Source organism: Panthera pardus, unplaced genomic scaffold, assembly GCF_024362965.1.
Source record: "Panthera pardus isolate Hobbes unplaced genomic scaffold, ASM2436296v1 HiC_scaffold_5, whole genome shotgun sequence".
NCBI classification, from domain to species: Eukaryota; Metazoa; Chordata; class Mammalia; order Carnivora; family Felidae; genus Panthera; species Panthera pardus.
In genome coordinates this window covers 8392109-8405241 of record NW_026526980.1, presented here as the reverse complement: position 1 = coordinate 8405241, position 13133 = coordinate 8392109, and the positions used below count along the sequence as shown (strand labels likewise).

The window sequence follows — 13133 nt, the reverse complement described above, 5'->3', positions numbered from 1 at the left end:
CATCCTCCTTGAGCCGTGGACCCCTGGTGCTGCTTAGGGAGCTGGTCTGTGACCGGTGTCCAGCCCAGAGATAGGAAAAGGTGGAGGAAGAATCTGCCCCCAAGGAGAGAATCTGGATGGCAGAGCGGAGCCCCTCGGAAATGTCTGGACTCGGGGACCAAGTCTATGGTCCAGTAACGGATCCACTGAGAAGCAAGGCAGGTGCCTCTCAGGCCCAAGGACGTTGTATTTTTATTGCTGCTTGTGGAGCATTTGCTTGGCTCCTGGGACCCTGGGGAATGTTCTAGTTGCATTTTGGTGCCCTGGATGAGGGGGGGATTTGGAGTGGCTCAGGTCTCCGTCCATTCTCAGCTCTGCCTCATTTGCTGTGGGGCTTGGGGCAAGTCACTTGACCTCTCTGAGCCTCATTAAAAAAAAATTTTTTTTTAAACGTTTATTTACTTTTGAGGGACACACAGAGAGAGAGAGCAAAGGAGCCCGAAGCAGGCTTCAGGCTCTGAGCTGTCAGCACAGAGCCTGATGCGGGACCCGAACTCCTGAACCACGAGATCATGACCTGAGCCAAAGTCGGATGCTTACCCGACTGAGCCACCCAGGCGCCCCTCTGAGCCTCACTTTTGCCACCAGTGAAAGGGGGGTGATAACAGCACCTACCTACGGGGCGGCTCTTAAATTGTCATTTAAATGAAATGACCCACGTGGCCCTCGGCCCAGGGCTTGGCCGGAAGTGAACGTCCATGGCTGTGACATCATCGCTCTCTTGGGTCATTTTCCATTTTAATCCGCTCGGACTTTTTCCCCCCAGAAAATCAGTATTCGTCTGGCCTACGATGTCTGTATTCATCTAGGGAGGCATCCACAGCCAGTGGGAGCTCCTTGAAGTCATACGTGAGAACCAGACTCTATTAAAATCAGCAAAACCCTAACTGCTAAAGAACAGAGGGCCACGCATTTCTGCTTTGTGCCCCCCAGATCCCCTGGATTAGATGGTGTCCTCTCCCCTGCTCTGCTGTGTCAGGCCATGAAGAGTGGTTTTGCCTCACAAGGCCTCTTCTAATATAGGTCCACAGATTCTAAAACCCAGAAACTTCTGGAAACCAAAACTCGGCTGGCGGTAAAACCCGCTGAGCACACACGAGGCTCTTTGTAGTCTCTTTGTTCCCCATAAGAGAACAATGACATCTTTGGCTGCAGGACTATCAGTGGGCTCCCTCAGAGCCATTGAGAACCTTCTAGAATGTTCATAGTATGTCCACAGTGGTCTGTCCACAAATCTAGAAACTTCTGAAACTGTTGGGAAAAGAGATTGTAGAACTTGTGGTATTTTTATAACCACTAACCTTACGCAGGGATTGCTGTGGGAGGGGGCGGGGCACCGGTCTGGGCCCTGGGCTCACTGGGTGTCCTGGAACTCTGGCCCGACTCTGGGAGCTGCCCCGAGCTTCCACGGGGGTGCGGATGAGCAGGAGCTGGGCACTGGCGGGCCGGTGGAGCTCGGGTTCTTGAGGCTTTACAGGCACAGCTTCCCGTTGGTTCGGTAGGAAGCGGGCCCCGGGCCTCCAGCCAGCCCAGCCACGCTGACACCAGGTGCCCTTTCTGGGCTGAGATGCCCCCTCTCGGGGGGAAGAAGAAGATTCTGTCTTACAGTCTGTTCTCCGGTCCCTTCACACACGCTTCTCAGCTGTTCATTTCTGGTGTTGGTGGCAAGTCCTGGGCAGAGGCCCTGTCCCTCAGCTTCTGCCCTTTGGGTCAGTGACTGGGACAGTGTGCTCCCTGCGTCGCCTGCTCGACACGCAGACCCCCCAGTGCTTCCCAGGCCTGCTGACCTGGAATTCCGGGGGTGGGCCGGCGACCTGGGTGTTTACGGGCCTTCTAAGGCCGCACAGGTGGCAATGGGCTCAGGAGGGAGAGGCAATTGCTGGCCGGTTTTAGGGCTCCGGGAGGGCCTGCCCCACGGTCCTGCAACATCACACTTAAGGAGAAGAAATCTACCCGGTGCAACCTCCCAGCCGCCCGTGTGCCCTCCGCCACCATCCGGGACCCCCGTGGTCTCCCTGCCCCTACACAGGGCAACAGGCCCTCCTTTCCTTCATTAGGGCTGTGTTCACGTTCCCTTTCCCCAGGCTAGTTGAGCCCCAGCCCCTTGGCCAGGGTGGTTTTGGCCACTTTCACATGGCTTTGCCACCTGCTAGCTGTGTGCTCTCGGAAAACGACCTCCTTCCCTGAGCCTCCGTTTCCCTATATTGAAAATGCAAATAATATTTGCCTTTACTTCCCACGATAGTTGGTGAGGCTTAAAAGAGCCCGCCTCCCTCAGTTGGTGAGACAGGGATGGGGAGGAAGGTTGGGTTCCCGAAAGGAGACACTCTGTGGTATCCCCTGGAATTCTTAACTCCTCCCAAACCAGATCTGCTGGAGAAGTCTCGGGCCATTCGCCAAGCCAGAGACGAGAGGACGTTCCACATCTTTTACTACCTGATTGCTGGAGCGAAGGACAAGATGAAAAGTAAGTGACCTGTAGGATGCACCACTGTGTGTGTGTGGGGGGGGGACCAGCGGGGGATGGGGTTCCGCCCTTCCCATGGACAAAATGTAAACCAGTGGGCATAGCTGTATTACTATAAAACTTTATTTACAAAGTAGGCAGTATGCCATAGTTTGTTCACCTCTGTGGTAGAAAAAAAAAAAGTATTTTTACGGAGGTATAACTAACATATAACATGTTACTTCCAGGTATACAACGTGATGATTCTATATTTGTATATATTGCAAAATGGTCACCACAGTACGTGTGGTTAACATCTGTCAATGGTAGGGGAGATATTTTTCCCATAAATGCAATATACTGTATACCAGATTCCAGTAGGAAATTGCATGTATGTCTGAACTTACCGCTATTTGCTAACCAACCCCCCCTTTTTTTTGCATATTCTTTTTTTTTTAATTTTTTTTAACGTTTATTTATTTTTGAGACAGAGAGAGACAGAGCATGAACAGGGGAGGGTCAGAGAGAGAGGGAGACACAGAATCTGAAACAGGCTCCAGGCTCTGAGCGGTCAGCACAGAGCCCGATGCGGGGCTCGAACTCACGGACCGTGAGATCATGACCTGAGCCGAAGTCGGCCGCTTAACCGACTGAGCCACCCAGGCGCCCTGTATATTCTTAAAAGAATATGCAAATCACATACCTGAAAAAAAGGAATCTACCAGTGAATATAGGTACATAGTGCAGTCTAAATTCCAGTAATAATTTTAAGACTGAAATTTTATGAAGACAATCCAGACTTTGCTTCCCACCGGTTTTGTGGCCAGGGTTAGTCCTTTTGCTTAAGAAAATCGCCAGCAAAGATGTGTGTGCTGCTACCTTTGCTGTGATGAGGTGTATTTCAAGGTTCAGCCGCCGGGGGAAAGTGGGGAGGTGCCAAACATATGTGGTACCTTGGAAATTAGATTAATTGTCAGTTACAGTGTGGGACCTTATGAGGTGGCTTAGGGAGAATGATCCAGTTTTGTGCTCTGTCCCTAGTCTTTAAGGCTAACTACTGAAATTCTTACAGGCCGTTTTTATTCTTGATGATAGATCTGGAAAACGGTGAGGCTTTTAGAGAAGATCAGATATCTGTCAATTTACCCATAGTCTGCGAAATGAAATCTTGGCAAAGACCCAGATCCTTGTGACTTTAATCAGGCATCAAGGCTAATCCACAGGCTGGAGATTTCTGGTTTCTTGGGTCACTTTAACATCAGGCCCTTCCAAGTGACTTGACCCATAAAAGACCTTTATTTAAAAAGAAAAGCATCTCATTGACTTTCCTCCAAAAATATTCAACCAAATCCAGCCTCATTAAAGATTGATCTGGAAGAGGACGCTTGATGTGCCAGAGGGTGTCCTAAAAGCAAAGAGTGCAAGGAAAAGAGAAACAATTATAAATTTGGGGAGAGAAAGGGGAAGAGACAACTGAGTAGCAACAACAAAGTGTAACCACAGAATATACTTTACAGAGAACAATGTTTCATGATAAACAATGTTTCATGATAGGAACAAGGAGTGGCCACAGCCACAGAACAATGTTTCATGATAGGAACAAGGAGTCGCCACAAGAACAAGGTTTCATGATAGGAACAAGGAGTCGCCAATAGGAACAAGGAGTCGCCACAAATGTTTTTGCTAAAGGGCCACATGGTTTTTGCTAAAGGGCCACATGGTTTTTGCTAAAGGACCGTATGGTTTCCGTTGCAGCAACTCAAATCTGCCTGCCACTGTTGCGTAAAAGCAGCCATAGAAAATCGACAGTGAAATGAGAGTGGCTGTGTTCCAATAAAACTTTATTTACAAAAACAACCAGCAGACTAGATTTGACAAGCTCTGATATCAATTTATGTAGCGACTTGACCGGAAATAGTTGGAGGTGAGGGGAGGTGGTGTGAGAGAGCTAAATCTTTATCCACCATTATAGAGGGGTCAGTAGGTAAGATCTCATCTTGAAATATCCAGAAATAGCCTATTATGCATGATACGTAAACATAACATTATAACTTATATAAGCCCATGTAATATAGGACATGTTATATAGTATATACAAATGTATGTTACATGTGATTAAATTAAAGCTGTTATGTAGAGATCGTGGTAAGTGCCAGAAGAAACAGCCCAAAGAGTTAAAAGCAGTGCTATAGGGTAAGGTAGGAATTGGAAAAAGGGCAGACAGGGAATGGTGTTTTTATTATAAACCTTTTGGTAGTAGTTGATTTTTAAAATTCATGGGAATTAGCGATTTGATAAATTTATTTATTTTTAATTTTTTTTAAACATTTACTTATTTTTGAGACAGAGAGAGACAGAGCATGAAGGGGGGAGGGTCAGAGAGAGAGGGAGACACAGAATCCGAAACAGGCTCCAGGCTCTGAGCTGTCGGCACAGAGCCTGACGCAGGGCTCGAACTCAGACCGTGAGATCATGGCCTGAGCCTAAGTCGGATGTTTAACCGACTGAGCCACCCAGGCGGCCCAGCGATTTGATAAATTTTCACAAATAGATGGATAAGGATTGATCTTGCTTTTCAGGCAACGTTGTTCAGAAACGGCAGGGTGATCTGGGGCAATTGAGATAAAGGTGTGCCTTCCTCAAGCTAGCTGCAAGCCTGTGTCAAGGGACATGGCTTAGCAAGGGGAGCCAACGCTGGGTTTTAGCTTCCAGGCACCCTGGAGCAGTGCACAACCTATACCACTGTATTAGGCCAGTGATGGTTGGTGAGGCCTTCTGTGTGATGGAACCAGAAGGAAGGTTTTAAACCGTCCAAGTCTCGGGACAGGTTCCTGCCTCATGTTCAAAGTCCATCCTCCTGACCACCACCCCATCTTCCTCTCCTTCCAGATGACTTGCTTTTGGAGGGCTTCAACAACTACACATTCCTCTCCAATGGCTTTGTGCCCATCCCAGCTGCCCAGGATGACGAGATGTTCCAGGAAACCCTGGAAGCCATGGCGATCATGGGCTTCAGTGATGAGGAGCAGCTGTGTAAGTCTTCATGCCTTCAGGCTGGGTGCCCGCGAGGAGGCCCGGATTCATGCCCTCTGGGCCACTAACATTAGTTAGAGAGCCTTCCCTGGTAAGGACAGATTTCTGCTTGCTAAATTCTGCTCCGTCCCTCCCCACTCCCACCCGCCAGACACCCTCAAAAAAAAAAAAAAAAAAGGAAGAAGAAGAAGGAAAGTGAACATTACCTTAAGGTAGCTTATTGGTGTTTTAGAAAACTGGCTTCATATGTTAGGGCTTTTTCAGTTACAAATGACCCAAATTGGCTTAAGCGAAAAGGAAAATGATCTTGCAGAGCTGGAAAGTTCAGGGATATGGGTTTCAGGTACAAGGAGTTCGATGGGCTCAAAGAGTGTCTCTGGAACCTGGTCTCTCAGCAGTATTGTCTTTAGGTAGGCTCCAGTTTCTTGGGGGCAGAATGGCTGCTGTAGCACCAGCCCTTACGTCCCTTGGGTTTATGTCCAGCGGGAAAGAACAGATTGGAATGCCTGCCTGAGTCCCTGAATGGAGTAGGCTGATATTTCTTAGGTGCATATTCCTGAGTTATTCACAATGATCGGGGTTATGGAAAACTCTGAGAGGCTTATGTTATGGTCTCTACTCCATTTTGGAGCTGGAAACAGAGAGGTTGTTGGTCTCGTCAAGAACACATGGGCAGAGGATAGGCGGGGAGTGGGGGGCATATCTGAGGCAGCGGGTTTACTTGTCCTCTTCCTGGAAAGGAAGTTCTGGTGATAGGCCAGTACCGATCAATGTCACCAGCCCGTGACCAAGAAACACATTTGGTTCTGAGATCAAGAAAGCCTAGAGAGATAATCTTGGTTTCCACACTGGGCTTTAAGAAATTCTTTGCCTTCTGGGTTAGACGTGCCCCAGTGTTCAAGGTTAATCTCTTTTGGGAACACCAGGACATGGTTGTGGAAAATGTTTCTTCCTTCCCACGCCCACACCCCTTTGGAGCCCCAGAATAGTGCTAGGGTTGCTGCAATGCAGCATAGAGGGAGGGACAGCTTCCCCGGAGATAACTGGGGGCCCAGAAAAAAAGGCTCCGTGGGTCAGTTGACAAATGGGTGGTGGTTGTGGATTTTGGCCAGAGCCCCACATCAGAGCCCAATATTAACAGCACCCCTTCCTGAATGGCATGGGCTCTCCCAGAATGATTCATTTTATTTGGGACACGAGTCCTTTTTACTTCTGATCTTGGCTTTGGGGAAAAAAAAAAAATTCACACACGAACAGCTAACGATTAAATACTTGCTGTATGCCAGACATATGCGAGAGCCTCTTTTCAAAAAAAGGCACCAAGGTGTCCAGTTTTAAATAATAATAAACAATGAAACGAACAAACTAAAACTTTGACCAGTGAGGATTTACTCAATTATCATTGGGCCTTAAGAAAGAAATCAATAGGGTCTTCTAAATTGTTTTAGAACAGTATTGACTCATATGGAAATGGTTCTAATACATTTAAAGTGAAGATGTCAGGTGACACAGCAGAAGTGCTTTATATGCGTTATTTAGTATTTTTTTTTAATTTTAATGTTTATTTATTTTTGAGAGAGACAGAGACAGAGTCTGAACAGGGGAGGGGCAGAGAGAGGGAGACACAGAATCCGAAACAGGCTCCAGGCTCTGAGCTATCAGCCCAGAGCCCGACACGAGGCTCAAACTCACAACCCATGAGATCATGACCTGAGCCAAAGTCGGATGCTTAACCGACTGAGCCACCCAGGCGCCCCCATTATTTAGTATTGAAAGAACCCGACGATGTGACCACTGTTATCCCCAGTTTGCAGATGAGGAAACTGAGGCACAGAGAAGTGAAGGAACTTGCCCAAGGACACACAGCTGAAAGAGCTAGGACTCCCTCTGGGGCCTCAGGGACTCCCAAGCCGCACTGTGTGGTCCTCTGTGCTCTGTTTTTGTCTGTGGGGATGTGGTTTTTGTCCTTTAAACCCTTCCAAAAATCCCTGTCAGAACCAAGGTATGGGAATTGAGGCTAGAAGGAGCCCGGTGTATTCCGAAACGTGGACTCGTGGCATTACTGGTCACGTAGAATCCCACTGCAGGATGTTTTGCTTTCTCTGCTCTTTTCAGCTCTCCTGATGACTTTCAAGGAAGAGAGTAGCAGATCGGCACCCACTAAGTCCTCAGCCCCTCTCTGGTACTTGCTAATGTCCCCTTTCACCCCAGAGAGCAGACTCCAAGCCTGGCATCTTGCTGGAATTTGATAATATTATTCCTTTTCCTGTATTTATTTTTATAGTTGCCATCTATTTATGGCAAGGGAAGTTGATTTTTTTTAAATGTTTTTATTTATTTTCAAGAGCGAGCATGAGCGGGGGAGGGGCAGACACAGAATCGGAAGCAGGCTCCAGGCTCTGAGCTGTCAGCACAGAGTCCGATGCGGGGCTTGACCTCACGCGCCGTGAGATTATGACCTGAGCTGAAGTTTGGTCGCTTGACCGACTGAGCCACCCAGGGGCCCCAAGGAAAGCTGATTTTGCATTTGTGAAATCATTTCCTAGTAAACTGCAGGAAAGAGAAGTAAATGAATGATTAGAAAAATGCACAGCAGCCCCAGTTAGAACACCAGAGCTGCTCCCAAGGCCCCACCGAGAAGCCGAAGGAGAATGGGGCTGAGCGGGGGGGGATCAGTGCAACCCCTGGAGCTTCGTGGGGCCCCAGGAACCACCCCCTCTGGTTCCTGGAGCTCTTGTGAGGGACAAGTACTTGCCCAGGCCACACAGAGAGTTAGCAGCAGTAGAGGACTGGAACCATCGTAACATCCCAGCAACTGATGTTTCTTGGGTACTGACCACGTTGAGGTGCTTTGCATTTACGCCACATGACGATCCTAGGAGGTGGATGTTTCGATGGGCCTTCAAATGGTGAAACAGGGGCCCAGAGAGGCTGATACCTGACTTGAGGTCACACAGCCAGTAAGATTAGGGCCAGGATACGAACCCCCTGGCAGCTACCTCCTGCACCCAGACAGACCCTCCCAGGGACCGTCTAGATCCATTTCCCAGGTGTCCTCGTTTGTAAATGACTCCACTTCCAGGTCCCAGCCATATGATCGTTGGCTGACAATTATTGTGCACAGTGTAGATTTCTGTAGCCCTATACTGCTTGAACTTTGTCCGAAACAACAATTTCTGTACAATCACTAATTGTATGTCCCTACTATTTCTAGTAAGTTAGAATAGATGCCTAACGATCCAAACTTTTGGAAAGTTTTGCCCATCACCTAGAATCATCCGTTCTGGGTACCCTTGGCAGTGCTTAGGCCGTGTGTTAGAAAACCCTCTTTCTTGTTCTTCTGTAAATAAGGCCGGTATGTCCGTCCGCTGTGGCTACTCGAACAAATAACCACAGACCTGGTGGCTTCAAACAACAGAAATTGATTTTCTCACGGCTCTGGAGGCCACAAGCCCAAAGTCACGGTGTTGGCACGGCTCGCTCCTTCCGGAGGCTGTCAAAGAAAACCCACCCCGTGCCGGCTTCCAACTGGGCGTGTCCTCTCCTCTTCTGCTACCAGGACACCTGTCATTGGATTTGGGGCCCACCAGGTTCATCCAAAATGATCTCACCTGAGATCCTTGACTTAATTACCTCTGCAGGGCTCTTCTTTCTGTGGAAGTTCACGTTCCCAGCTTCCGTCTGGACACATCTTCTGGGGGCCCGTGTACAAGCCACTGTAGGTGGCTGTTCAGTGTCCGCTGGGCCAGGCTCCTTGCTTGCCTCCACCGTCTGGACAGAAACTTATTGAAGCACGTGCTTCAGTTTGCAGATGGGGAAACTGAGGCTCAGCACGGCGCAGCTGGGGTTTTCTAACTCCAGAGTGCCTGGTTTCACTCACCAGACCACCCCAGACTGGCACTCACCCCAGACCGCCAGCCCTCGCCGCCCTTGCGTTTGGTGTAGCCCCTTCCAGCCACTTTGCTGCCCACTGGTACTCTCTCGGATGGTTCAGTTCCTGTGGCCTGAGTATGGTGGCCATTCTTCCATTTCTGTGATCCCATTATCGGTACCAGAAAAAGCAGCGCGATGGGGCCTGAGCCCACAGGGAGGGATCGACCTACACAGGCTTCAAAGTTGTTGTAAGTTGGCTCCCAGCATTTAAACATGAGTAGGTTTCACATTAAGAATCTGGGTTTCCATCCGCTTTGGATACATCGGCCTGGGAGCAGCTCTGGACTTGCTGCATGACTGGAGTCCAGCTGTACCCCTTCAGGTGGGGCTGTGGCTCCCATGCGTCCCCACAGTCCCCCTCAGTTTGCTTTATTCATTTAGACCAGTGGTTCTTAATCTGGGGAGGTTGGCCTCCTAGGGGGCGTTTTTTGGTCTCAGAACTCAGAAGAGGGAACGCTACTGACACCTAGTGGTGGGAGACCAGGCGTGCTGCTGAGCATCCTACAGACACGCACAGAGCAGCCCCACCAGTGATTTATCTGGCCCCCAGTTTCAATAGTGGCAAGGTTGAGAACCCTGAGTTAGACGGCTTCCCTGGGCTCTGGAGTCACTTCAGCAATTCTTAGTTTAAACTTCGAGTTCAGAAACTATTAGTATAGCGGGGCGCCCCGGTGGCTCAGTCGGGTAAGCATCCTACTCTTGATTTTGGCTCAGGTCGTGGTCTTGTATTTTGTGAGATCAAGCCCTGTATGGGGCTCTCTGCTGGCAGTGTGGAGCCTGCATGGGATTCTCTCTCCCCTCTCTATGTGCCCCTCCCCCACTCTTTCTCTCTCTCAAATACATAAACATTGAAAAAAACTATTAGCATAGCACCTAATAGTTTACAAAGCCCGTTTAGTATGGTTTTTTAAATGTTTGTATTGATTAGTCATCTCTCTTTCCATCCATCCATCCATCCATCCATCCATCCATCCGCCCATCATTTAGTCCATCCATTTGTCAATCCATTGATCAACCCATCAGTGTATTGATCCATCCATTGATTTATTTATCCATTGTTTACTCCATTTTCCATCCTTCCTTCCATCCTGCACGCCCCCCATGCATCTTCCCTGTCTCCCCATGTGTATCTGGACCCTTAAGTAGGCTTTGAGAATGCAGAGATGATAGGACAGCCCCCCCTTCGCCAGTCACTCATGGTCTTGAGGGGATTTCAGACATAGGCGCCATTTTATTTAAAAAAAAATTTTTTTTAACGTTTATTTATTTTTGGGACAGAGAGAGACAGAGCATGAATGGGGGAGGGGCAGAGAGAGAGGGAGACACAGAATCGGAAGTAGGCTCCAGGCTCTAAGCCATCAGCCCAGAGCCCGATGCGGGGCTCGAACTCACGGACTGTGAGATCGTGACCTGAGCTGAAGTCGGATGTTTAACCGACTGAGCCACCCAGGCGCCCCATAGGCGCCATTTTAATAGTAACATGGGCTGAGTATGGAGTCAGAAGGGCTCCAAGGGTCTGGGGACACATTATTTTGTCTGGAGACACCTGGCTGTCAAGGGAAAAAAATTTCCCCCTTCTCAATTCTCGCATGAGCATCTTGTATACTTAGCCAGACTACACTGAGAAGCATGGGGATTGTTGCTTTGTTTTGTTGCTTTTTAAATAACTTTTAGTGACATATAATTTACATTTAGAAATTCATGTATATCATAGGTGCACAGTTTGATTAACCTTTACAGACTGAATACACCTGTACTGCTAGTAATCATTTTAACTAAGAGAACACCAACAGAGCCCCAAAGCTTCCCCATAGGCATTCTAGTAGTTTCCACCAATGAAGGATAACCATCATCCTGACTTCTAACGCCATAGTTTTTCCTATTCTTGAACTTTCTGTAAGTGGACTTACATAGTTACTTTATTGTTTGCCTTTGACATCTTTTGTTCAGCATCTGTGAGCTACAACAGTTTTGTTGTTTATGGTGGTAACTCGTTCATTCTTCTTGCTGTATAGTGGGGATTGACAAACATTTTCTGTAAAGGGTCGCGTAAGTAAATACTTTAGCATTTGTGGGCCATTTGATCTCTGTTGCAACTGTTCAGCTCTGCCCTTGGAGCAGCCAACCGCTATTGACAATACGTAAATGAATCATTATGGCTGTGTTCCAATAAAACTTTATTGACAACAACAAGCAGTGGGCCAGAGTTGGTCCATCGGCTGCAGTGTGCCAGCCCCTGCTTCACGGTGTTCCTTTGAGCACAAGATTGTCAGCAAGCATCTGAACATATTCTGCTACCCCCAGCCAGGTTTTCTACCCTGTTAGCATGGTATTAGATTAGTTTGCCTCTTTCCTAGACTTAGGAGCTCAGAACTGAGTCTTCTTTCGAGAAAGATGTAGGCTGACTCTAAGGTCCCCAATAACTTGTAGACTCTAAACCTCCACGGCCCCTCGGTGTTGAGGTCTGTGCCTTATCTTCTCTTCTGTCCTCACCCAGCCATACTGAAGGTGGTGTCGTCCGTCCTGCAGCTTGGAAATATTGTCTTCAAGAAGGAAAGAAACACAGACCAAGCATCAATGCCGGATAACACAGGTGCTTGCCGTCTTGTCCCAATAACTGCCAACGTCTGTGATGGGAAGGAGCGTTTGGTTGTTTTTTGGATACGGTCATTAACAAGAGCTAAACTAAGTTATTTTCGCTGACTTCGGTCCGAGACTTTTTACTGCTGAAGATCCTACAGTGGGAAGTTCTTGAATCAGAGTGTGGGCGAGGAAAGCTAATAGTTTTAGATCACACAGGATCCTTGGGGACCATCAGTTCTATAACCCCCTGTTTGTTAATTTTGTTAAGCAAATATTTTTGAGCCTGCACCATACGCCAGGCCCTGGCATTCATCGGCAAACTAGACGGGAACAGCCCCATTCCTCACGTGGGGGACACAGACCCCAAGTTTCTCCGCAGTTAGAGTTGGCAGATAAAATAGAAGATACCCAGTTAAATTCAAGTTTCAGATGCACAACCAACATTTTTTATTATAAAATGTATCATTCTATAATATATTGTATGTTCCATGCGGTGTTTGGGACCTAACTATAATTTTTAAATGTTGGTTGTTTCTCTGAAATAAAGGCTTAACTAGGCATCCTGTTTGTTTGTTTTTTTTTTCCTCAATATGCCAGCCCTACCTGCCAATACCTGCAGTGTTTTGTGTTATGGAAAGGTTGCTTGGTTATCTATCCCCCGTGCTTGTTGGTGGCTGAGCCAAATGGATAGCAAGTTCCTGGCTTGTCTACCTGTTGTCTGAACACGCCCCACACAGACTATATACTGTGTTGTTTTTGAAGCTCCCCAGAGCTTACCCTCCACAGGCCCTGCCAGTAGTTTCTGGTGTCGCATACTCCGAAATATGGCGAGTTAAAGGTCTCCTCCCACCCAGGAGACAACTTCAGGGAAAGACAAACCAAAAAAAAAAAAAAACAAAAAACAAAAAAAACTAAACAAACAAAACCAAAAAAAACAAAACAAAAACCAAAAAACAAAAACACACCCCTTGCAAAGACAGGGAAAAAAATCCTAAAACCACACCGCGGATCGTCCACCACGCATAGGCAAGCCATCAGACAAGAGTAGCCTTCGTGCTGAGCCAACAGTAATGGTGGATGATGATTTTCTTTTGAGGAC

General features: G+C 47.8%; 1 protein-coding gene across 4 annotated transcripts in view; it reads left to right on the top strand.

Annotated features, from left to right (window-relative positions):
* Positions 1-13133, top strand: part of MYH11 (myosin heavy chain 11) — a 123060-nt gene that overhangs the window by 67854 nt on the left and 42073 nt on the right. For all 4 annotated transcript variants that reach the window (XM_019468674.2, XM_019468672.2, XM_019468678.2 and 1 more), the window contains 3 exons: positions 2408-2506; positions 5375-5518; positions 11949-12044. In XM_019468674.2, the coding sequence (XP_019324219.1) occupies positions 2408-2506; positions 5375-5518; positions 11949-12044 (339 nt within the window). The remainder of the gene's footprint in view (positions 1-2407; positions 2507-5374; positions 5519-11948; positions 12045-13133) is intronic.